The sequence below is a fragment of the Pogona vitticeps genome, chromosome 11 (genome assembly GCF_051106095.1).
Source record: "Pogona vitticeps strain Pit_001003342236 chromosome 11, PviZW2.1, whole genome shotgun sequence".
In the NCBI taxonomy this organism is placed as follows: Eukaryota; Metazoa; Chordata; class Lepidosauria; order Squamata; family Agamidae; genus Pogona; species Pogona vitticeps.
The window spans coordinates 26,030,227-26,054,834 of NC_135793.1; the positions used below are offsets into that span (position 1 = coordinate 26,030,227).

The 24,608-nt window shown below is 57.5% G+C and overlaps 2 protein-coding genes across 9 annotated transcripts in view; one reads left to right on the forward strand and one right to left on the reverse strand.

Annotated features, from left to right (window-relative positions):
• Positions 1-15,341, forward strand: part of CCNB3 (cyclin B3) — a 54,113-nt gene extending 38,772 nt beyond the window's left edge. The window contains exons 1-12 of one of the 2 annotated variants that reach the window (XM_020795849.3): positions 6,929-7,065; positions 7,857-7,979; positions 8,629-8,712; positions 8,988-9,106; positions 9,339-9,456; positions 10,170-10,268; positions 11,108-11,200; positions 11,874-12,011; positions 12,197-12,352; positions 13,716-13,865; positions 14,100-14,230; positions 14,972-15,341. In XM_020795849.3, the coding sequence (XP_020651508.3) occupies positions 6,961-7,065; positions 7,857-7,979; positions 8,629-8,712; positions 8,988-9,106; positions 9,339-9,456; positions 10,170-10,268; positions 11,108-11,200; positions 11,874-12,011; positions 12,197-12,352; positions 13,716-13,865; positions 14,100-14,230; positions 14,972-15,041 (1,386 nt within the window). In that variant the 5' untranslated portion in view covers positions 6,929-6,960 and the 3' untranslated portion in view covers positions 15,042-15,341. Of the gene's footprint in view, positions 1-6,928; positions 7,066-7,851; positions 7,980-8,628; positions 8,713-8,987; positions 9,107-9,338; positions 9,457-10,169; positions 10,269-11,107; positions 11,201-11,873; positions 12,012-12,196; positions 12,353-13,715; positions 13,866-14,099; positions 14,231-14,971 lie in introns of those variants that run through there. The other variant, XM_078380614.1, reaches the window with a different exon arrangement.
• Positions 15,342-16,349: 1,008 nt separating this feature from the next.
• DGKK (diacylglycerol kinase kappa) overlaps positions 16,350-24,608 on the reverse strand; it is a 36,774-nt gene continuing 28,515 nt past the window's right edge. For 5 of the 7 annotated variants that reach the window (XM_072981393.2, XM_078380611.1, XM_078380612.1 and 2 more), the window contains 9 exons: positions 24,196-24,309; positions 23,883-24,017; positions 22,868-23,034; positions 22,297-22,417; positions 21,454-21,540; positions 21,122-21,241; positions 20,644-20,767; positions 20,273-20,403; positions 16,350-19,935 (listed from right to left, as the gene is read on the reverse strand). In XM_072981393.2, the coding sequence (XP_072837494.2) occupies positions 19,861-19,935; positions 20,273-20,403; positions 20,644-20,767; positions 21,122-21,241; positions 21,454-21,540; positions 22,297-22,417; positions 22,868-23,034; positions 23,883-24,017; positions 24,196-24,309 (1,074 nt within the window). In that variant the 3' untranslated portion in view covers positions 16,350-19,860. The remainder of the gene's footprint in view (positions 19,936-20,272; positions 20,404-20,643; positions 20,768-21,121; positions 21,242-21,453; positions 21,541-22,296; positions 22,418-22,867; positions 23,035-23,882; positions 24,018-24,195; positions 24,310-24,608) is intronic. The other 2 variants (XM_072981394.2, XM_072981396.2) reach the window with 2 other exon arrangements.

Here is a 24,608-nt window from a genome sequence, read left to right on the forward strand (position 1 = left end):
CAAATCCTCTTCAAAAAAAAAAAAAAAAAAAAAAAACAGGAAACCGTCTTCTGAAATGAAAAGATGGTTGATTATTCTCAGAATATACCAAAATCTTCAGGCTTTGTCTGAAGGCAGCAGAGGCCGGGACTTATTTATCATGTACAGTATTTATTTAAAATATTTTCTACCTCGTCTTTCTCCTTAAAACAATTCAGGGTGACTTCCATCATTAAAAAGACAGTGGCATTTAAATGCTGGTATTTCTGTGCTTACAGCTCATCTCTCAATTAGAGATTTGCTAAAATCCCCCTTATAAATGAAGGCACTGCTACCTTTTATGTCCTTTTTCTTCTGCCCCAGGCCTCTTCCACCTCCGGTATCTTGAAACATGGCAGCCAAATGAGTGCTCTTGAATCTGCAGTTAAGACGTTTGTCACCTTTTTTCTGTGTTGGCTGATAAAAATTGATGCATGATTGAAAGCTTCTGTGCTCTGAGACCAACCGAAGGTGGCCTCATAAAGATTTACCAGCTGATCTGTTTTATATTTCACGCGACAGGGGCTGCAGCAACTTCACCCTCTGGAAGAGTTCAAGAAGTGACAAAGGGCCGCTTTGTGGCCCGGCAGCTGCCCCTTTCGGTGCCGGGGAATTCACTTGGAAGGCAATGGGGCTGGGGAGCCCATGGCGGGTTTAAGGGGGAAGCCGGCCTTGACGCTCTTCCTCCACGAGGGCCTCTGCCGGGTTCCCCAATGGGGACCTCCTTCCCTGCCGGTCCCACAGGAGCCCCCCCCCTCCCACAAGGGATGGTGCGGTGGCCCACTCACGGCCAAAGGGTTGGCAGAGGGACGACTCGTGCACAATCATCTTCCTCTTTGCAGGGAGACAACCGCAAGCCGTTTTGCTGATCCAGGCCTGGCAGGATTCGTCCTGGCTGGCAGCCAAACATCTGGAGTGGGACCCATTTCCGGGAAAGAGGCTGGGCCGTTTTTAAGAGAGGAAGGCAGCGAAAAAGAGAAGCAGAGTTTGCACTTGTCTGGGTGCAATGAGTGCAAGAATCATGGCCTCAGAGGTCCCCAGACTGGGGTGGGGGGGGGGAGAATATAACCCAGCACCTGGTCTCTCATCGGGATTGTCCCAAGGTGCTTAGCTGGATATGTGTGCAGGGGGCCCCTCCCCCACCCAGCCCGCCTGGGTAGCAAATTCTAAGTCGCTCTTTCACAGAGAAGCCTGGGTTGGCCCAGAGGGAGCACTCCTGCTTGTGCCGACCTGCCCTTCTCATTGCCCAGAAAGGTGCCAGGAAGGGAAATCTGGGTGAGCCTCTCAGGATGCAGGAGGAGGCTCCCTGCCAGGGTATTCCAGGTGCCCAGCAAACTACAAATCCCAAGATCCGCCCGAAAGCGAGGCCAAAGGGGTGGCCGAAGAATGTGCTGTTGGTTGGGGTCCTTCAAGGTGACTCTTATTTCCTTGTCGCAACAGCTGCTCTGCTTGGCAAGGCGGCCATGGGCCCAGATCCGCAACCCACCACCCTCCCTCCCTCCCAGCAAATCTGAGCAGGTGCCTGGAAGGGCAGAGTGTTGGGCTCTCCTGTCTCATGAGGACTCGGCTTCTATGGGCACTTTTACAACATCAGCTGCAGGTGGTCTCACCAGGCCTTGGGGGGGGGGGGTAGAAGGAATGAAGGAATGAAGGAAGGAAGGAAGGAAGGAAGGAAGGAAGGAAGGAAGGAAGGAAGGAAGGAAGGAAGGAAGGAAGGAAGGAAGGAAGGAAGGAAGGAAGGAAGGAAGGAAGGAAGGAAGGAAGGAAGGAAGGAAAGGGGATCCACAGGATCTAGAGGCTCCTGGATGTGTCCACGACTAGGAGAAGGAGAATGAGCTGCTGGCTTGCCCAGCTGTAGGGAAAGGGGGCTAAGAAATTTAAGGAGAGCCAGAGGGGGGCCTCCAGCAGCTTCAGAAGGCTATGCGGTGGATGGAAAGGAGACCAATGAAGAAGCCTTTGTGTAGACTTCACTGGAATGCAAGGCACGAAACGAAAACCAGATGTTTGGCCTTTTCCTTGCATGGATTCCTGTTCTGTTTCAGTAGGGGATGGGGAGGAATGTGGGTTTGGCAGAGGAGCAGCTGGCGTCACTCGCCCACCCCCTCCTTTCCTCCATCACCATGCAGAAAGCGCAGGGCTGTGCAGGGCAGCTGACCCCTCGTGGCAGGAGGCAGTTCTTCCTCTGCCAGGGACCTTGCCTCGCCCGCCATCTTTGGATAGCCAGCCTGCTTTGCCATCAGTCTTCCTGCAGGAAGCATGTCATAAGCCTAGTTTCTCAGGTGCAGGAAGACAGCCCTCCCAAGCCCCTTCTTCATCCCTGACAGGCTGTCTGTGCCGCTGGGTTCGGCTGCCAGTGTTGGACTTTGGAGAACTTCAACGGTGGCCCTGCTGAAGGCCACCCGTGCCTGGCGCGGGCACAGGGCGAAGGACGAGCCCCTGGTATCTCAGCCCAAACAAGGGAGGCCCTGCCTTCGCCCGGTCGGGCCAAGGCCAAGGCTGGCCTGGGCTGTTGGCAACAAGGACAGCGCTTGCCCCAAGGCTGTTGCCTCTCCCACCAAAATACGACCCAGACATTCTGTCTTGGGATGGTGACCCCGGCTGCCCCCTGGCCCCATAAGCCTTTACAAGGAGCAGAGGTAGGGGCAAACAAAGGCAGCCCTGAAAACCACAGGAGGAGGTGCGATGTTCCTGGAGGCAAAAGCTGAGGTTGCCTGCTGAGTTCTAAGAGGGGTGGAGATGGAGGCGGGAAGCCTTCCAGGATGACTTTGAAGCCTTGGCCGGACTGCCCTGCTCCGGAAGTGTTATGTCTCCCTGGGAGACCTGGCAGCCTGTTCCTTTTCTGCTTCTCTCTCTCTCTCTCTCTCTCTCTCTCTCTCTCTCTCTCTCTGTGTGTGTGTGTGTGTGTGTGTGTGTGTGTTTGTTCCTCTCTCCTGCTTTCCCTCACTCTTGCTCCTGCTCTCTCCATCCCCTGACCCCCCAATTCTCAGGCAGCTGCTTTCCAGAAAGTCTTCAGCCATCTGGGCCTTCACTCACACCCTTCCCAGAGCCAAGACCCCCAAGAACGAGTGATCCACTCAGCCACTCGGAAGGCATTGACAAGAAGCAAGGGAAAGCAAAATCTTTCAATTACTAGCCATTGCAGTAACGTGAGGGGTGGGTGGGTGGACCGGCTGCTATGTAGCTCCGTAGGATGAGGGGGTGTCTCATGTGTGCAAAGGCCGTTCTGGAGGGGTTTGATCTGAGCTGGGTTAACACAGGCTGAAGCCCTCTACCGACAATGGGCAACTTTCTGCCCTTAGGACTCGGTGGGGCTGCACTGCCCCCCCCCCCCAAGTAAGCCAAGAAGAACAAAAGCCAATGGGGTGGATTGAGGTCTGTTCTGGGACAAGCTGAGGTCGCCTCCCCTCCCACCCCCAAGAGGACCTTTACTGAAATCTGCATCAATGCAGGATTTTTTTAAAGTCCTGTTCCATAGAAATCAGTAGGAATATTGGCATTTGCTTCTATATTTTTCGGACTTATCCATAACTTTTGGAGGAGAACATTTTCAAGCACCAAGTGATATAATGAACAAAAAATGACAACAGTAAAAGCCTCAAGCATACTTTCACAAAGCATACTTTCACCCATCTCTAGGGTCGTGCTCAGAGCCTGATCCGGGTGGAGCGTAACCACAATACGGTTTGTATCGTGACACTGGCAAGGCTGTACATGCAATTCAGCAAATCTCAACTACAGCAGCTGTGTGGATGTGGAAACAGTTGTTGTAAACACGGCATCAACATCTTGCTTGCTCTCGATTTGCAAATTGCAAACGGGCAGTCTTGTGCAGAAACAGATGGAGCAAATTGCACTGGAGAATTTTGAGCTCTTTGCTGACTTTCCAGTGAAATCTGCGTTTTGAAAAAGGTACATAGGTGGCAAATTGACACCCTTGTCTATTTGCACAGAAAATTTTCCTCACATTGCACAGGAATTACATAAAGCATCTCTTTTATTTCTTGGCAAGAGCTCAGCTTATCAGGAGGCCCCAAAGGAGCAAAAAGGACAAACCAAGGTTAACCCCATGCCAGTTGCTTGTTGGATGGGTCGCAGGTCACACTTTTTTTGCTTGGGGTGTGAAACAGAGCATCCTGGATTCTGGGCTCTAGACTTCCAACTACTAGGCCTTGTTCTGGGTGGGGGAAAGAGAAGGGAGGGAGGTCACAGTGGAATGGGGGGAACCTGTTCAGGATGCAGTGGATCCAATGTTCAAATGTAGAAGCAAGGCCAGTGGAAAAAAACCTTTCCAGCCTGAGAGCTGGACGGTTCTTGACGCTCAAGGAGGATAAGGCTGAGTCAAACGGCTCAGATTTTGACCTTACTTCGCCTCTTTGTCTTTTCCAAAGTACAGTTTATGACTGATGCACCCTTTCCTTGTTTTTGCCTGTGAATATTTGCCGCCCAAACATGCAGCTTTCCTTGCTTCAGGGAGACTTGGCGTGACCATGTCTGCAAACGTTTGCACCACTGGAGGCGGAAGAAACTCCAAACAAAGGAGAGCCTTCCTATTTTTCTGCCTGAGGCCAACTCAAAACCTAACAACTAAATCAGGTGAGTGGAAGGTTATCACGCCCTGACCAAGTTTGTCCCTGTCAAACAAGGAAGAAAGGCTGGCTTTGCAGAGAGAAAATGAAACATTTGAGTTTACTGAGAAGCACGATAAAAGTGTTTACTGCTCGAAGGAATGTCAGCAAAGGAAGCCAAATGTGATTGTTTGTAATAACAATACAAGGTTTTATTGTAAATCATTTCCAGGAGGGGAGCCCGATCCGTGTGGTGCAACAAAAACAACCCAGGGCCTTGCGCGCATCACTGTGTTTCCTTTGGCATCAGCTTTGGGGGAAATGGGCAATAGTTCATGGAAGCTTCTGCCTTGGAATAAAATAACTTCTTGCGACAAAACTTATATATTTTTTTAAAAAATGCATTCTTCCTTAACTAGTGTCATCACAGAACTGAAAAGCAGTGGGTTTTTCCTCTGTTTTGGACATCTTAAATAAATGTTATGCATGCCAGACGCACATGTACATACATAGGATACCCAGTGTGGTGGTGTGGGGAGAGTGACGGTCTGGGTTTAAATGCTGGAAATTCACGGGAGGTGAGGAGTGGTTAAAAAACACTCTTTAAATATCTCACTTACCTTGAAAGCCTCATGGGATCACTGTAAGTCCGCAGACACATGTAGGTATACACATTAAGGTTTTCCTATATATAGCCTGCCGTGTTAACACAATGCTTTGGGGGGCTAACATTTTAAAAAGTGAAGCCAGGTGGCCCTGCAGACACAAAGAAGCGCAGGCGAAGGTGTTCTCTGCCAGCCAGCCTTGGCTGCTCTCTGCCTGGCACCGAGCGGCAGCGCCAGGAAGCCGAGGAACGACCCGCTCCGCTCCGCCCCACCTCCAGAGATGCTCTGCGGGACTCCCGCGGACTTGGCCGCGACTGAAGCGGCGGAGCCGTGCGTGGAGTCCTGGGCCCTGCTGCCCCCTGGTGGAAGGAAGCGGGCAACCGAAGGCCCTTGCCGCTTGAAGGTGCAACGTTTCGGGTTTCACAGGACATTTCGACAGGACAGGGGACTGAATTACAGGTCTTTTTTTCACGCGCTGAAGGTGAGCGGCGATGATCGTCTTGGTTGTCAGAAAGCGACTCTTCTGTCTGGTCCTTCCCTGCCAAAGGGTCGAGTCCCGAATTTCAGACCGGCTTCTCTCTCTCTCTCTCTCTGTTTCCTCCAAAGCCTTTTCAGGCGGGCGGGACGTCCCTTGCCCAGGACGCCTGGCCCATCGGCCCACACACACGTCGCGTTTTCTGCCCGAATGGGGTTCCCGGGGGCCGGGAAGGGCGTGATGCTCGTAGACACGCTTGCAAGGGCTTTTTCCTCTGTTTTTTCCTCCAATGTCCGGCTTTCACACCCATACAGGGTGATCGGGAATACAAGAGTGTGGATGATCTTGGCTTTGGTCTCCAGGGACTCATCCTTACCCTTGATGAACTTTTCTAGTTCCGTCATGACTGCCCTTCCGAGTCTCCGTCGTCTTCTTCTGATTGATTGGCTGCACTCTCCCTTTGGATTGATAATTAAACCAAGGTATACAAATATCTCCAGTAATTGTAATGTCTCCGTTGTTAACTTTTAAGTTGTGTCGTTGTATTAATGATTTTAGTCTTCTTAAAATGTTCAACTGCAGTCCTGCTTTGCCACTTTCTTCTTTCACTTTCCCTAAAAGTCGTTTTAGCTTTTCTGCTAGTATTTTCTGCGTATTTTAGAATCACTCCTGTTTCTTTCAAGCAGTTTTCCCTTCTCCTTCCTCTGAATCTCATCTGGCTTTCCCTGTCGCCTATTGATTCCTCGCGAGGTGTCCATAGGGGACCCTTCCAGCTCTCTTGTTGCTGTTACTGTTATTAGGGTTGTGGTTGTTTTCTGCCTAAAGACCGGATAACGCTTTTGGACTAAGGCTTCAAAAATCCTCCATCAGTGTGGCTACTAGGGGCTTCTGGGGCTTGTAGTGGCCATACTAGAAGGGGGAATTCTGGGAATCACAACCTTGAAAAAGTTTTTGTTTAAGTGAAAAACATAATCCTCTCTTTTTGTGTGTGCGTTTTTTGTTTTATTTTTCCGGCTCATCAGTGACGTTTGCGGGAAGCCGAACCCGGGGGGGGGGGCTTCCCGTCACTCCCGCGCTGCCCCTTTAAGGCCAAGATCCCCCTTTCTACCTCTAGGCCAATCAAGTGGAGCCTCTCGTTTAACTCCTCCCCTTCAAGGCGGAGCCGGGAGCGGTCCTCTCCCTACTGGCTGAGAGGGCCGTTTTTTAAAAACACCCTCGAGGCCCCGCCCTTAGCAACCGCGTCGGCCCTGCTCTCGGATTGGCTGCCGGGGAGCCAATCCATGGCCGCTCTCTGCCCATGTTGCAATTTTCAAATCCGGACTTTGCGGAGCCGAGGAAACGCCGGGCGGGCGAGCAGGAGGGCGAGCAGGACGAGCGGCGGCCGGGCGGGAGGAGGGTCCAGGTGGGGCTGCGCTCGTAGCCGGGCTTGGGGGGGGGGAAGGACCGGGGATCCCCACCTCCCCTCCACCCGTCGGTCCCCGGCAGGGCCCCGATCCCATCCGGCGCGCGCGGGGGGGGGGTCCCGTGCAAGAGGAGCCGCCGCCTCTCCGCCGGGCCTCTGGGGCGCAGGGGGCTTCCTTCCCCCGGGAGCAGGGCGTGGGGCTCCGTGGGGGGGGGGCTTCCTTGCACCCGCCCTCCTATGGCGAGGCTGCCGCCCCGGTGGGTCTCCCTGGAGGAGGGCGGCCCTGGCCTCGTCCGCCTGGCGGGGGCCCTCCTGCCTCTTGGGGGGCCCCAGTAAAACCGGGTCGCGTTTAGGGGCCCCCAGGTCTCTTGGTTGGGTGGTTGGCTTTTGTCCCTTTATTGGCTGCACCCTCCGTTTGGGCACCATTTTGCCCCCCTGGTAGGCTGTGTAGACCGTGCAGGCAGGCATTCAACAGGTGACGCCGTCCAGAGTTTCGCTTTTTTTTCCTTTTTGTGAGAAAGGGAAGAGACCTGGATCTCTGCCAGCCCTCCTGTTCCTCCAGTGGTTGCATGTGGTCCCTGCCTTTCACCCCACGGGCCTCTCCCCACTTGCCCCTGTTGGCTCCCGCATGCTGCAGATTGGGTCCCACAACAACCCTGAGTAGTGAGAGACCGAAGCTGTTTGGTCAAGGAAGGCTCCCAGCAGGGGCAGGGCAATTGCAATGGGAGATGACCTTGGCCGGGAGGGCATGACCTTGTCACCCAGCTGCCCCCTTTCTTCTGCATCTCCAGTTGTGCTCCAGAACGCCCGAAGCCGGAAGGATGCCCATTCCGCGCAACTCAAAGAACGTGGGCATCAAGCAGCCGTGGCTGGGCAGAGCGGTGGCGGTGGAGAATGCTCAGGAGGAGAAGAAGGTGAGGGAGGGCCTTGCTGTTGGGAGGGGGCTTCGTCTCTCTCTCTCTCTCACACACACACACACACACACACACACCCTTTGTGGCATGCATGCCCATCCACACACCCAGCGCCTTGCGCTGAGTGCCTCTGTGTGTGTTCAGCACCCGGTCCACGCACAGCTGGGCATCCCACACCTCATTTTGAGAGAGAAGAGAACAATGACTCTGCCCTTGGATCTGGCCCAAGACCCAGCTGGCGTGGCACCTTCTTTTCCACGTGGAAGGCCACACCAGCTGGACAGGAGACAGGCCGTTGCCCCTGCTGCTCACGGACACCCACGGGCTCGCTTCTGGGAAGCGGGAACCTCTGTCCTTCTGTTGACCTGTAAACCTGCCCCCTCCCCACAGCTCGAGTGGGACAGGTCTGGGGGGGGGGTTCAGCAGCTGGCACTGTCCAGTCTCTTTCAAGCGTAGCCATATCAGAAAGGGCTGCCTTTGGCCTGGCCGGCCGCTCTCGCCTCTTCAGCCTGCCTGGCGTGCCTCTGCCTTCTGTCTCCCTAAGGATTGCCTCCAGGTGCAGGGCGAGCTCAGGGGAAGGCCTGGGCCACGGGCCGTGTCTTGTCTCGTCCTCACCTGCCTCCCCTCTCTTTCCCCCCGTCTGCCTTAGGAGGAGAGCTGTCAGGCGAAGCGCTCCCCCTCCTCGCCCCAGGGGGCACCCAAAAAGCGCTCTGCATTTGGGGACATCACCAATGTAAGTAGGGCTGTAGGGGTGCTGGGGGTGGGGAGAAGGCTGTGCCTGGGTGGCCACCGCTTTGGGGACGTGGACCAAAAGAGAGGGACGAGTAGTGCCAGCGGGAGGGGGGGCACGGGGACGGGTTTATCTTCCGATTGCTGCCTATTGCCAAGGGTGGCCAGGGGAGGTGAGCGAGCGACGGTAGGGGTGCAGCTCTGCCTTCTCCTCCCGAGTGTCTCTCCTCCTCCTGAGCAGGCCCACCTGATCCCAGCCTCTGGGTCTCCCCCTTGCAGGCTCACAAGACGCGGCCTTGGGTGGCCAAGAAGGAGGCGGCCAAGGGCCCCCCCAAGAAGGCTGTGAAGGTGGCCGTGGTGCCGGGCGTCGCCAGGAACAACGAGATCAACCTGAAGAAGTGAGAGAGGGAAGCACCGCCCACGCGCGCGCACGGGCAGAGGCTCCCCCCTCCGCCTCTCCTGGGGTTCCTGCCCACCCTGTTCTTGTTCCTGGGAGAGCTCAGGCGGACCCTCGCGTCCCTCACGCCAGAGGCGGGGCGAGGCAGCCTGGAGGGGGACCCGCTCAAATATTGCCTCTTCTCTCCCTCTCTCCCCCCCCCTCCTCTTAACTGGCCCTTTTTCGCTTTTCAGGTCCTTGAACAAAGTTTCCTCTGAGGATGCCTCCACCACCAACTCTGACTCCCTGGCCCAGAAGGATCGGACACAGAAGGATGATGCTGCCCTGATGCCTGCGGAGCCTGCGGTTTTGGTACCAAAAAGCTGGGGGGGGGGCCCTTACTGGTATTCTGGCTAATTCTTTTTTTGGGGGGGGGGTTGGCACACCTCTGCACCTGTTGCAGCCACACCAAGAAAAGAACCTTGCAGGAGCTCACGAGTTGCCACGTGCCTCTGGACCAGGAACGTCAAGGATGCGATGTGTCATGAAATATCCAGTTGCCGGAAACTATTTCCTGTCTTTGGGGGCTCAGATGTACCTACAGTGTGATGCAGCCGCACCTGAAGTTTGCTGCTTTCGTCCTGGGATTTTAGCTCATGTTTACTATCCTCGTTACAGAGATGGTGGAGGAGGGGGGGCTGTCCGGTGTGGCGGGGGCTGGCCCATCCTGCATCAAAGTGTTTTGCCTACACTGGGGCTGGCAAACAGGCTGGCTAAAAGCCCAGCCAAGAGGAGGAGACCTTTGGTCTAGATGGGCGGGATAGAAATCCAATAAATAAAAATAATAAATAAGGCTGGTCTTTCAAGTCTGAGCTCATGAGCCAGCTTCTGAGGAGAGGAAATGGGAGCCCCTGGATCTTCCTCGGAGCTTTTCTCTCCCAGGTTGTTGTCTTGTGTGTGAAATCAAGCCCTTTTGTCCTCATTTCGGAACTCTCGGCCCCTTAAGGGTCCAAGGCAGTTTTTGAAATTCGGTCCTGGGGCTTTCCGCTCTTTGCTGATGTGATTCAAAACCCTTCTTTGGACAGGAGCCGCCGATTGAGGACATTGACAAGGGCCAGCGGGACGACCCTTACGCCAGCGCCGAATACGCTAAGGACATCTTCGCCTACATGCGGGAACGTGAGGTACCTCAGAGAGGAGGGCAGCTTTGCGGGCGGTTCCCGGACTTCCGTTCTGAAGCAGTCGACTTTAGGGCACCGAGAAATTCTGGAATGTTTCCTCTTTCTTTCTCAGTTTAGCCAGTGTGGAAATGATCAGTGCGAGCCGTTCTCGTAAGATGGGACTCGAGGCAGGCTGTGTGTTGAAGGGGGAGTCCCACACACAGAATGGCCCTTCCTCCTCCCCCAGTGAGGCTCAGCTTTGCCATCTCAGCCTTTGGACCTCAGCTCCCTGAATCCCTGGCTCAACCTGCCGGGCGTTGAAGCTGAGCCGCCCCCCCCCCCCCAGCCTCCCCAGAGCCACTGAGGTTGAGATCCATTGGGATGCAGAGTGCAGCCTTCTCTTCTGCAGTCTGGGATGGATGGGAAAAGGGAACGGAGTGAGCTTGCCTGCAGCTAAGGATGCATTTAGGGCCACATTCTGGCCCTGCCTTTCTGGAAGCAGGAAAAAGCCTTTTTTAGCCTGGCAGTCCTTTGGCAGCTAACCTTTCTGGCTGCCCAAAGGCCTTTTATTTAGATGAGTGTGTTAGATTGGTGTGTTTTTAAGTTGCGCTTTAATTTGTTACACTTCTGCTTGTTCCATGTGTTTGCACTGGCTTATTATAAGTCCCCCTGAGTCTCATTCATGGGAGATGGCAACCGACTGAATAAAAAGAGGTGTTAATTAAAATGCAGATTATGTTGTCTGGCTTGTTGGTTCTCAGTGAGTTGCGCCAGTCCCTGATGGAGACGCCAGGAGGCTCTTCGCGGAGCGCTTGATAATCAGCTCCCTCTTCCTTCTCTTCTGCCCTCCCCCCCCCTCCCAGGAGAAGTTCGTGCTCCCGGACTACATGGAGAATCAGCCGGACATCACCAGGGACATGCGCGCCATCCTAGTGGACTGGATGGTGGAGGTGCAGGTGGGTGCTGGTCCAGGAAGGGTTCTGCTCAGCCACATCTCAACACTTGCCCTCCTTTCCTGTGGGGCAGAGGGCGAGCCTGGAGGGAGATGCCCAGCAGGCAGTGCAGAGCCAAGAAGCGAATGAGAAAAAGGTCTCTCTCTCTGGGGAGGAGTGTGTGCGCGTGCGCATGTGCTGGGGGTGTGCATGGTGTCCTGGCCCTGGGAGGTCCCCAAGAGGGGTGGCTGTGCCTTCCTTGGGAGAGCCTTTCCCAGACGGGAGCCAGGGGGTGGCCTCACATCTTCCTGGGCTTCTAAGGTCTGAGAGGAGCACCGCCCGCCTGCCTGCCCTCCCTCCCTCCTTCCCAGGGTAAAGGCTGTAGCCTTCCCTGGTTGTGGGCTGGGAGCAGGGTCTCCTACTGAGCCCCAGGTGCCTCCGCCCCTCCATCCCTTGGCCCTGACGCTCCCCAGACTTGCCTTCTCCCAAAAGTGCTTGGGCAGTGTTTATGGGGTGGTCGTTATAAAGTCCCTGATTTCCTCCTTGAACTGACATCTCCATCACGACTCGGAAAGTCCTGTTTCTGCTCTTCAAGGCCCTGGAGAGCGTCCGCCTCTCAGAGCAGGGAAATGATGGGCTGGGAAGTCAGAGGGTCTTGAGCTGAGCACCTGCAACTCGGTTTCTGTCTCTCCCTCAGGAGAACTTTGAGCTCACCCACGAGACCCTCTACCTGGCCGTCAAGCTCATGGACCACTACTTGGTGAAGGTGGCCACCAGGCGGGACAAGCTGCAGCTGATTGGCTCCACAGCCATCCTCATTGCCTCCAAGTTCGAGGTGAGACAGGCCAGATTCTCCTCCTGGCATCACGGATGGGCTCTCCTGAGCCGGCCACGAGGCCTCCCCGTCCGGCACCAGAAGTGGCTCTGGGCTCAAGCCGTGGTGTCCAGAGCCCCTTTCCTTCCAGACCAAGACGACCCAGAGGTAGCCTCTCTTCCTCTTTTCCCCTGGTCTCTCCGCAGGAGCGCTGCCCGCCTTGTGTGGACGACTTCTTGTATATTTGTGATGACGCTTACAAGAAGGAAGAGCTGCTGGCGACCGAGATCAGCATCCTGCAGACGCTCCACTTTGACATCAACATCCCCATCGCGTACCGCTTCCTCCGACGGTTTGCTAAGGTGCCCGGCCGGGGCGGCAGCCGCCATCGGGGCAGGACTCTCCAGAGGGTTCCTGGCCCAAGGATGCTTGGGTGGCATAAGTGGGAAGAGAAGACACTGGGCGGGGGGGGGGGCTTACGTAAGCTGCAAGTAGAAGCGAAATAGGCCTGGCACAAGCCTTCCGACCCGTCAGGAATATCCAGCTGGGATGATGGGACCAAAAGGTGGGGAAAGGAGAGGGGACGAAAACCCGGGAAAGTGGGCGGCCCATTCTGTGTCCCCTCCGGTTCCACGAGGGAGGCGGCAGACTCAGGGAGGGAGGGAGGGAGGGAGGGAGGGGGCCTCCAGATGCCAGCTTACAGTTTGGTGGGGGGGTGGGGTGGACGAGAAAGGGCCTTGGGGTGAGAATGGCCACCGGTGCCTGCGGTCTCCTGCTGCGCTTGCAAGGGGCCATCTGCCCTCTTCCTCCATCCTTGATGCCCGATGCTGCCACTTAGGAGATTTGGGGTACAACAGGCTGATGTGCCCTCTGGGGTGGCCTGGTGGCCCCAGAGAGAAGTTTAGTTCCCCCTCCAAGCGGTGGGGTCTTTGTTTGCTAGACAGACAGCTGAAGGGAGCGGGCAGAGTCAGAAGCCATTAGGCTTGGCCCGAGAGCCCCATGTTGGGGAAAGACTTGATGGCCAAACTGGGAGGTTTTAAAGGCCAGGAGCAGGAGGGAGCTGCCCTTGAAAGGAGAGGTGGGTGCCCCATTATTTGTCTGTGTGTGTGTGTGGGGGGGTTGCAGTTATAGGGAGGGGGGCTAGAGAGAAGAGGGTTGCTGCCCCATCTTATTTATTTACGTATTAGATTTATACCCCGCCTATCTAAACCAAAGTCTGCTCTGGGTGGCTAAACCAAGGTTTATTGTGACAAGAACGCCCCAGGGGCTTGAGTGCTCATGCCCTTATTGCACATGCCTGCGAGGAGAGCAGAAGCTTATAACCTCCACGTTTGGTGAATGGCATAGTTGATGTGAAACGAGCCTGTTTCCCCCGCCATCCCTTGCAGAGGGCTGGATTCAGCCGTGCGGTTGATCAGCTTGGCCTCCTTGTGCCTGGTCTGGACGGCATAGAAAGTGCTCCTTCCTGGAAATTGGAGGAAAGAGCTGCTCCCTTCCTTGGTCTCTGCTGAGGAGGCAGGTGGAGGGCCTGCCACACCCACCCCCCTGGCAAAAATAAAAGTTCAGCTTGCCTCTGCTGGCAGTCTGAGCCCCAGGTGTAAAAACAGAGGGGCTGTTTTATCCTCTGCTTGGTCTCCTCTGGGCCTCTCCCTGATGCTGCCCTTTCCACCTGGGGAGGGGCACTTTTCAGGAGCTTTCTTTCTTTCTCTCCCCCCCCCCTCACAGTGCGCCCATGCCTCGATGGAGACCTTGACCCTGGCCCGGTTCATCTGTGAGCTGACCCTGCAGGAGTATGACTTGGTCCAGGAGAGGGCCTCTCGGCTGGCCGCCAGCTGCCTCCTCTTGGCTCTCAAGATGAAGAAGCTCAGTGGCTGGGTGAGCATCTGGCCCTCCTGGTCATGGTGGTGGAGGGGATGAAGTGGGTGGGTTGACCCTACTCCTAACCCTAACCACCCCCCCCTGCACACCCCGACACGGTTCCTCTTGGCTGCCTTTTGCCCAGCATCCAGGGTGCAGAAACTGGGGCGCAGAGTTTCTCTTTGGGCAACTTCTGGCAGGACAGAGAGCCACAAGGTTCCACACACGCTCCCACCCCCTTCTCTGTTGCAGAATCCCACCCTGGAACATTACAGCGGCTACAAAGCCCAGGAGCTTCCCCCCTTGGTGAAGCGGCTGAACTTCCTGCTGACCTATCGCCATGACCAGCGGCTCAAGGCCGTGCGCAGCAAATACTCTCACCGGTTAGTGGTTCAGGGCGCCCTTGAACGCCCAGGCTGTCTTGCCTGAGCCCAGGACGGTGGCAAGAAGGGGGGGGGTCAGCCAGGCTGTTAAATTCCCTCCCCTTCTGATGGAGGATTCTGGAAGACCCAGACCTGGAAAAGAGGCAGCAGGAGACGAGCGAGGGCTCAGGGGGTCTCCTTCACGCAGCAGAGTCTCTTGGCTGCTTGAGGAAGAAAGACAAGGTTCAGCCAAAGGCCCCTGAAAAGCCACCTGCCAGAAGGTGGAGTCAAGGGACTGAGAAACTGTACAGCACTTCCGCTTTGGATGCAGCGCGGGGGGGGGGGAGTGGTCTGGGTTGCTCCCACCTTCTGCTTTGCCCTCAATTATTTTATTTATTTGCAAAAAAGGGGTGTGATTGGAATTGGGTCTCCAGAAGCCTCCATGGGCTGCAGTTCTCCCCATCTTAGCAAATACCATTTTTTTTTTTTAAGCAGAAGCGGTGGGGTGGGAAGGGCTGCCGTGGGCCCAGCGGTGGTGGGAAAGGGCTCCAGGCCCTTGGAAGCTGCCCGCCCTGGATGGAGAAGGAGCCTTTATCCGAGCAGTGTGTGTGTGTGTGGAGGGGGGCACAGCCTTTGAGAACAAAGCCAAGCACGGGGTGGGGCGCCCTTTTAATTGAGCCGGGCTGTGGGGCCTCCTCGGATAGTTCTGACCCCAAAAGGATCCCTCCTGACCGTCGCTTTGTCCCTCCCTCGGCCTTGCAGGGTCTTCTTTGAAGTGGCCAAGATGGCGCCCCTGGCCATGCTGGAGCTCGAGGCGGCGCTGCAAAGCTAACCCCGGCCGGCCCGGGCCAAGCGCTCGGCGGGAGGAGCCGCGTGGGCCAAGAGAAGCCGCCACGGTGCCCCGAGTGTAAATAACTACCTTGTAAATAGCTGCTGCGTGCTCTTAGCCTCAGAGGCCTGTATATAATCTTCCTTTCTTTCGTTTTAAAATTGTGGGGGAGGGAGGGAGGGAGGGAGGGTGGTGGGGAGAAAAGAGAAGGAAAAAAAAAGCAAATGCCGTGTTGCTGGGAAGGATTTGTGTGGGTGAAATAATAGAAAAGCTTTCAATAAAAGAAATGAGAAATGCCCTTTATTTTCGTAGTTGCAGCCGTGAATGGATGGAGCACAGCCGTGGGCCGTGGGGGGGTCCCTGTTCCCTCCTTTCCTGCCCACCCATCGACCCACCCAGACCCCGTTCCTCTTGACGGGCGCCCCACGGAAAGCACGTGCCCGGGGAGGAGTGTGTGTGTGTGTGTGTGAGGCCAGTTTCTCCCTCCCTCCCTCCAGTTTTTGTCATCTTGCCCTTTAGAAGGGTCTGCATCGGGAGGGGTCACCTTTCCCATCCCCAGCCCGGTCTGTGGCCACCGTCCTGAGCTCAGTGGACGAACAGAGGGACATGATCCGCGTCGGTCTCAGCTGCTGCCTCGGAGCCTCAGCGGAAAGGAACACGTTGCAAGCAACGAATGTGTCCTTTTAGCTTGTTGCCCTTCCTTGGTAACAAGGATGGAGCAACAACTCTTTTCGAAAGGAACGCGGTCAGTGGGAACCAAAGCTCTCTGCGTAGAGAGAGACTTTTGGAGGTTACTTTTTTCAAGCCGCTGTTAGAAACATTCAGTCGGAAGCCTTTCCGGGCCTTCCTAAGGAAGCTTCCCCCTCACCTGCTCCCCGCAAACAAAAAAGGTAACAACAGGCAGTGCAACAAATAGACACTTTCAAACACAGTAACAAATTTGGTAACACATTTCAGGGAGAAAAGAAAAACGTTTTATGATCTGCTTCCCAAGCAGCACTTCTGGCTCTCACTGTCTCGTCTCTGGCGGATCCCCTGTGTCGCTCCATCGTGCGCGCGCCCTCCAGGCAGGGGCTGGTCTTTTGCCCCCCCCCCGCTTCCCTGGGGCCTCCTGTCCCTCACCTGCGCCCACCAACATGCTTCCTCCCCAAGGGCCAGCCTGCCTCGCAGGGCGGGCGGTGAAGGAGGGGATCTGCCCGGGCACCCCAGCCGTGTCCTTGGCGGGCACCCTCGGCTCGTCCAGCGCCTCTCCCAAGTCAGGCCCGAATTCCAGGAGGTGTTGGGGGTAAAAAGGAGCAGACTCAGCAGAGATCAAATCCAATTTCAAGTTTTATTTTGTAACCCATGATGTCTGAATCCTGGGAGTAAAACCCGGGTCTTTTTGGCCCAGTGTTAGGAGAGACACTTTCCTTCCCTCCTCAGTTGCAAAGCCAAGCAAGCCCCCCCTTTTCCTCCCCCCTGCCCAGACAGACACGACAGATCGGTTGAGTAGCGCTTTTCCTCCTCCCTGGGGCATCTGGCCGGGCATAGCGTGGAACAGCCTTGCCCATTTCTGTGGGTGGGCGGGAGAACCCCTTTCCCCCCTTGCCTAGTGGCTATCCAACAGGTAAAGCTCTGGCTCACACTGCAGGTCCTCCCCCCCCCCCGGCGTTATTACAGATGGCTTCATGCAGCTCTTGAGGACAGAAGACCTGCAGGATGAGAACCCCCTCCCCTTCTGGGCACCAAGGGCCCCCCAGTTCCTCTTGCCTTCCCTGTAGCACAAGGGTGGGGGGCGAGGGGGGGAAGCAGGGCTTCTGGCTAGAGCCCTGAGAGCTGCCTTCATGCTCCCGATGGGCTGAATGGGGGAGAAGAATGAGAGCCGTCCCTACAGAGCCTGGGACCAGTCGGGCGCTCTGAAAGAAGCGCTGGACACCCCCCACCCACCCACCCCGCTTGCCCTCGGCACTGGTTTGGGCTTTTAAAGAAAATGTGCCCTGGGAGACACCTTGGACATCAAAGAAAGGTAGTGGAAGATAGCTGGGTGGGAGGCAGACGGGACCAGCCAAAGCAGGGGGGGGATGGATGGGGGCATGGAGTTCCCCACCTCCTTCAAGGACCCATCCCTCCTCACAGGGTCCCCTGTATTTTGCTTGAAAGAGAGCCAGGAGCGGGCACTTCATCCTAGCCTGGTTTCCAAGCCCCCCCCCCCCCAACCTGGCGTGGATCCAGCAGACCCCGTTTCGCAAACCCCGCAGGAACACTTGCCGGGTTGGCCAAAAGCCTTTTTTCAGAGCAACTCCCGGATTCTCCTCCTGTGCAGCCTGGCTGAGGGTTGCAGGGAGGCGTGCGTGCGCGCACACACATACTGTACGTCCATTGCTGTTTGGCAGGCCAGCCAGGCCACTTGCCCATGGGGAGGGGGACGGAGGGCTACAGGCACACACAGTCACTCTCCCACCCCACACCCCAACAGTCACAACGAACACCAGCCACGGTAAGGACACGGCGCTGACGACAACAGCCACTCCTATGTACAGGGGGGGGGGGGTGCTGCCTGCCTCTCCTGATGGGAGGCACAGTCCAGAGCAAGGCAGACAATGTTCCTGCCCTGCCCGTCCCCACAGCCGCTGGGAGCAGGATGGGGAGGGGGCACCCCCTGGGGTGGGGGGTCCCTGGGACAGCTCTTCTGGCTGCCAGATCAACACGTCCTGGCATGGCTTTCAACGGCAGCAACAGGTTCTCTTCCAGCAGGGGGCAGCACCCTGGCCCGGGTGGGGCCAGCACAGACAAGCCCCTGCACCGGTCTCTTGCTGTGCGATGCCAAGTGTGGCGGCCAGGTTTGCCGAGAGGGTCCGACAGGCGGGCGGAGGGCGTTGCTCTCTCCAGCTGCAGCCTGCTTCCGGACCGAGGCCGTCGGAGGGGCTTGAGAAGGCTCCGGTGAGGAGCAGGGCAGCCACAGCCTTTGCGTGGCCAGTCCTATGGCAGACGTAGCTGCTCGGAGAGGCACCTTCCGCAAGACGGGCGCTCCCCACGGGGAGGGCCGTCCCGCACATCATCTAGATGAGCGGGCTCTGCGCCAGTGGGGCCAAGCCAGCAGGGCCAGTCCTTCCGACCACTGGAAAAGGCAGAGGGTCTCCTGTCTGTGCCCGGTTGGTCCAGCCCATCTGCTCTACGGGGAGGGGGGGCTTGACCCTCCTCCCTACAGGCTCAAGAGGGATCTCAGCCGGCCTCCCATTCCTGGGGGCAGGTGATGGATTTCAAAGTGCTTCTGCGCAACACAGGTGAAAAATAAATTAAGCTTTCAATATAGACATATATATATAGATATATTAATATATTAAATCTTTAAATAAATATCTTTCTTTTCAAACTATTTACATTCTCAGCAAACTTTGCAGCTGAGAAAGAGAAAAAAGCTGGGCGAAGGGGGGCAAAATGGCCATTGTCTCCAGGTGGGGGTGGGGGGGTGGAAAAGCCTCTTGGGAAAGACCTGGTGGGTAGGTGGCTGAGAAGGGGAGGAAAAGGCCTCCCTGCTCCAATCCCCCCCCCCGCAAGAGGCCAATAGCTGGGGTAGAGGGTCCCCTGTGGAAAGGGACTGCCAGCACACAAGTGGGTCCTGGAAGGCATTTTGACTTTTACAAGAAGGATTTTTCTTCTTCTTTTTTAAAAGCGGAACATTATGGGATGATGAAGAGGCCCACCTGCCCCCCCCCCAGCAACCCTTTTGCCTGATGAAGCAGGGCGGCAGCCGAAGCTGAAGGGTTGCACATTTGCAGGGGATCAAAGGTAGCTTTCAGCAGGGCCCGGGGGCCAGTTCTGCCCTACGGACCTGCTGTGTACCAGGCCTCTCTCAGCTATTTCTGTATCTTTGCTTGCTTGCATTTTGCAAAATCAGAAGTGATCGGAAGTCGGTGCCCAATTTTCCTGATGGAGCGCTACAAAGGCTGACATTTAAAGGCTTCGTCTTGCACAGCTGCAGACAAGGGCTGGTTGGGAGGCGGCTGTTAGCCTCATTCTTCAATCTCAGAACAACAACAAAAAAAGGATTTCAATTGCTTATGAAAAATAATTTTTAGAAAAGAGTGCAAGATGGTCTTTTCATGCAATCCAAGTGCTGTGCATGACCCACAGTTGCCCCCCTCCAAGGGAGCAACAGGAAGGGGCTGGTCTGCCCACCGTTCCAGGCCCCCTGACCGAAGGGTATCCACCACCCTCTGTCCCTCCTCAAAACACATTCCTGTTCTTTCAACTGACAGAGCAGGCAACGGGTGGCCCTCCATTTCTTCCACGATGAACCCGCCCTGGAGGCCACGAGGACTCGTAGGGCTGTGGATTGTCCGGAACAGTTGGAGGGCCACAGTGGCCCACCCTGCGGTGCCAAGCGCTGCCAATAAGCAGCTGCAGAAGACACCGCCCGCCCGCCTGCCCCCCCGCCTCGATGGAACCCAGCCCACTCCCTTCGCCTCCACACAGACGGGGAACCAGGGAGGCTTGCTTGGAAGGAAGCTGAACTGAAGCACCTGGAGAAAAGCCGCAGGAACTGCCACACATGACAGGGCAGGGTGGGGAGAACCCGGGAGGGCGAGGGAGACGCCGCCAAACATGAAAACGTAAACTCTGGAGAGAGGAGGTGTGGGAAGCGGTGCTCGCACAAAGACCCCAGGGTGGTCTGGTCCAGGCTGGGAAAAGCTTTCTAGCCTCCGGTGCCAGAAGAAACACCTCCTGTCCACCCCCACCCCACCCCCCCGGGCACTGCCCGTGGTAAGGAAGGGCACCCGCGGGGAGGAAGGGGTCCTTCTCCCCAGGCTGCCACTTCCCCATTGGTTTGAGGGGCGCCTCTCTAGAGCGGGCCGGCGGCATCCTTAATTCCCTGGAGAATCCTCTTCAGATGGCCCACTTTTGAGATCCCCAGGTCCTGCAAGGGGAAGAGAAGAATGCTCAGGCTGGGGAGGGGGGGTGACGGGAGACAGACACCCCCCCCAGGACAATCTTTTCTGCCTTAGTTCCCTTCCCCACCCGGTGCCCGGCTTCCGAGGCCATGCAAGCAGGAGCAGAGCCAGGCGGATCCATGTGCCATGCAAGCCCCCTCTCCATGTCCCCCCCCCAACCCGTGGCACAAGCAGCTGTCCTCTCCCTCCCGCTGGGATTCACTGGGGGTGGGTCAGGCTGGGCAGGGGCCGAGGGGGCAACCTGGCCAGGGACACACACACACACACACACACACACACACCCACGGGCCGGGCCAGGAGTACCTTCAGGTCTCTTCTCTCCAGCAGGATCAGCTCAGAGCCCTGGATGTCGTGGCGCACAAAAAGCTCTTTGTACTCCCCCAAATCAAGCGCCTCCAGCCAGGCGGCCACTTCCTCAGGGCCCCAATTCTCCACTGGCAAAAAGGAAAGTTAAAAGAGGGTCGATTCAGCGGTGGACAGGAAGGGCAGCGGCGGGGGGGGGGGGAAGCAGGAGCCATGCCAGAGGCGGGGGCCGGAGCGGGCGGGGGAGCGAAAGCAGGGGAGAGCATCAAGCGGGGGGGGGGATCCTCAGGCAGCCGAGGGGGAGCGACCCTGAACCCCAGCAGAAAAAGGCAGGCCCTGGGGGATTTGGGGCAGCCCTCCTCTTTACGCACCTGGGGCGACCCCGCTGGACCGCTGCTTCTGCAGCTTCTCCTTCTTGGCCTTGGCCAGGCTGATCCTCAGCTTCAGGCTCCCCTTGTTGTTGGCGCTGCCGGTCGAGGTCTCCTGGCTCAGCCCCTGCAGGGCGGGAGGCCGGGGATGGGGAGCAAGGGCAGAAGCCGCCTGAGCCCTCCTCGCAGCAGCCGGGCCCTGCCCAGCCTCTCCCGAAGAGGGGCAAAGGCGGCTGGGGGTGGGAGTCAGGGAAGGACGCAAGCGTCCAAGGCAAGGGACCCCACCCAGCCCGTGGACGGCACCCCTGGGCCTCTCCAAAATTCCTCCCTTCTCCCCTTACGCACACAGGCCACCGTCTGTTATATTTTCCCCAAAACCCAGGCTGTGGGAAGGAAGGGCTGCTGCCCTCCTGGGCCTGGCATCACCCGCGGCTATGCCCCTCCCTTGGTTAAACCATCCCGCCTTGCACGGGGCACCCACCTCCTCGGAAGAATTGACGACCGGTGCCAGCCAGTGGATGCTGGCGAGCTTTTGCAGTTCCTGGCGGACGGCACTCAGGGCATTCCGGAGGCCTTCCTCTTGCTGGGGGGAGTCCAGCTGCTGCCGAAGGAAAGGAGCCCCCCCCCCCCCCCGGGCAAAGGATTTCAAGCTCTTCCTGTGCTCCAGGGTTCCTGGGAGAGTGGCCTGGGACCTGCCCCAGAGCGGCTGCAGGGAGGCCCCGAGGCCAGGCCGAAGCATGGGGCGCCTGACCCGGCCCCCTCCTCCCACCCTAAGGGACCCCAGTTTCAGCCCCCGGGTTGAGCCACACTCACCAGTTTGCCTTCCAGAAATGCTCGGGTCTCGTTGTAGAGAGCCCTGATGCTGACGGACACCTCCACTGCGGTGGTCCGGCTCAAAAACTGAAGGGATCCAGTCGGAGAGGAAGGGGAAGAGAGGGAGACCCAGACCCCGTCAGCAAGGAAAGCACAACACCACCACCACCACCACCACCACCCCGGCAAGCAGCAACCAGGATCAGCAAGCGCCTGGAGAGGGAGCAGAGGCTCCCTGGGTGTGAGAGGAGGTGCAACCCAGCCATCGTCGGGAAAGGCAGTTATAAGGACAAGACCGACCGGGGCCGAAGGACACCTTCTCGGAGACTCCTGGGCTGCTCAGCAAGGAGGCCCCTAAGAGTGGGTCTGGCTCTAGACAGAGCCCCTCCAAAGAGACACATAGACACCCCCCCCCACACACACACATACTCCCATTGCTCCCTTCTATGCAGTCACACAAACAGGCTCTACTGCAGGAGGGACTCCCCATGACTGAAGAGGAGCACTGCCGGATCAGGCCCGTCCGGGTGCTTCTCTAGCTCAGGACTCTGCTGCCCCAGGGGCCCACGAGATGCCCACGAGAGACCTGCCACTGGTCCGCTCCTCTGAGGCCACCTGCCTTCGGGCCTGGACGGAAGGCACAGCCGTCCTGGGTAGAGCCCACGGAGAGCTCTGACTTCCCTGAAGGCATTTTATCTGACCTCCTTTCAAATTGGTGCTGTTGCCAGCCATTCCTACATCTAGTGGCAGTGAGTTCCACAGTTCAGCCCTGCACTGCCTGAAGAAGTCCCTCTTCCTGTCTATCTATGAAGCCCTGCCCCCAGCTCCCACACCACGGGTCACCTCCGGGCTGCCCGCGTTGCTCTTGCTGGCCAGGGCCTCACTCAGCGCCAGGGAGCTGCCGTTCACGGCATGGGCCAGCTCCTGCTCAATGGCTCGGTGTGTCTTGGCAGCCTCACGGATCCTGCAAAGGAAATTGGGCATCTTTCAAGCCGCCGCCACCAGTCACCCTTGCTGCAGCCTTGGTTGCCCCCTGGTCAAACGACCCACCAGGAACAGAGCTGGTTCCTCCTGGTTTGGGTGGGAGAGGTGGGTGCAGCTCCTGGGGGGCCCACGGGGTGCATAAAGTGGCCCCCACACCCTCCAGAGCTGCCCACCCCCATCCCAGCGAAGCATTGAGACCCCTTGCCCTCTGGAGGGCTGCTCTAGAGTGAGATGCTGCCGCCCCCGCCCTGGTGAATCTCCTCCTCCTCCTCCTCTGCCCCCTTCCCTCCCCCCCCTCCAGGCATGGCCAGGCAGGGGGTTGTGAATTGGGGCGGTCGGCTGACCAGGAGTGCTCCCGAAGTCAGCCCTTTCCGCCGCCCCTGCCCCCCCCACAAGCCCCCACCCCCGAGGACGAGGCGAGATGGGTCACCTGTCAATGAGCGTTTCCGTGGCCTGGGCCAAGCGCTGGAGCTGCGAGGACTCCTCCTCCGTCAGGTATTCCATGGACTGCTGGGAGCTGAGGCGGGGGCGCGAGGCTGCCCGATAGCCCTCCCCCTTTCGCTTGTCTTCCCACGATTTGAGGGTGCTCTCGAAAGCCTGCCAAGAGACACAGCGGCGTCCGTGACTCTCCCCTCCAGGAAGCGGGATGGACCTCGCTCGCCTGCAGCCGGGCTCAGTCCCAAGAGACTCACGCGGTGAGCCCAGAACTGAGCCCATTTCTTCTATGGCAGCACTGAGGCCGCTCCTCCGAGACACGACACGGAGCCCCCCCCCCCAAAAAAAGGCAGCTGTATTAATCTGTGCTCGTTTGAGGGCACCTCGAACCCTGACAAGTTCCACCGGCATGGGCTTCGGCTGGCTGGAAAACCCGAAAGCTTCCCTTCTTTGTAATCCTTAAGGGACAAGAAGACATTTTCTGCTCAGGCCAGAACCTTGTTTTCTTATTCGTGGCCCCCACCGCTGTTTTCCCTCCCCCCCAACCCCAATAAAATCTGGCTAATATTTAAGCTGCTCTGAGATTCCCAGCTGGTTCCGGCAACGGGGCTTGTGGAAAACCATCCCATGTCACCAGATGTTGAGCCACATCAACTGACGTTTTTGTCCACAGATTCTGAGGCTGAGCCAACCGCTCCGTGCTCCCAAGCAGTTGGAGGTGCACCCAAGTTCCTCACAGGCTACAGGATACCCGCCGTCGGAAACTGGCCTCAGAGGCTCAAGGACGGAGTGGCCAGAGGCTACGAGGCATCCCCTTGCTGGGTGTGACTCCCAGCGTGGGTAGGGGCCGGTGAAGCCCTGCCCTCCTGCGCTCCCTGCCCTCCTCCACAAACTAACTGAGCTAAGCAAGAGGCCCACGGGCTGCCCTTTGGGGGGGGTGTAGGAAGGCAGGCGTCAGCCCCACTCCTGCTCTTTTGCTCCCCACAGCAGGATCCGTGCCGGTTCCTCACCCTGTCTCTCGTCAGCATCTGGGCCCGGTTCTTGTGCTGGATCTTGATCATGCCTGGGGGCTGGATCCAAGCTTCTCCGTCCACTTGCACCGGGACTCCCTCATCTCCCCGGATGGTGATCTTCACCATCCGGCACTGGAAGCCGAAGCAGGGGAGCAGGGAGAACAAGGGAGACGTGAGGAGGGCGTCCTGGGACAGAGCTGGGCCGGCCCTTTGCCCCAGCCCCGGAGGGCCTGCCCTGCCCCACTTCTCCCCGGAGATGGCCGGGGAGGCTCGACCTGAGGGGGCTGGCATGCCGTGGGCCCTGCCTCACCTGGGCAATGCGGTGGTGCTGCAAGTTGATGACACGCGAGACGGCCATCTGGATGCTGCCAAAGACGGCGACCACCTCCAGCTTCTTGTCGTCAAAGGAGGGGGCCCCAAAGTTCTGGAAAGGAAGGGAGAGGGCGCCATGCAAGGGTCTCCTGGCCTTCTGCTGCAGCAGCCGCCCCTCCTTACCTGGAGGGACGCCCGGCCTCGGCCAATTCCACAGGGAAGGCCACAGGAGATGGGCCGAGTCCCACCCACTGGGGGTTGTGGACCTCCCCCCCTGCCCCCCGTAACCCACAAGTAACAGGAGAAGGTGGGAGGCAAAGGGAGATGCCGACAGAAATAATAATAATAATAATAATAATAATAATAATAATAATAATAATAATAATAATAATAATAATAATAATAATAATA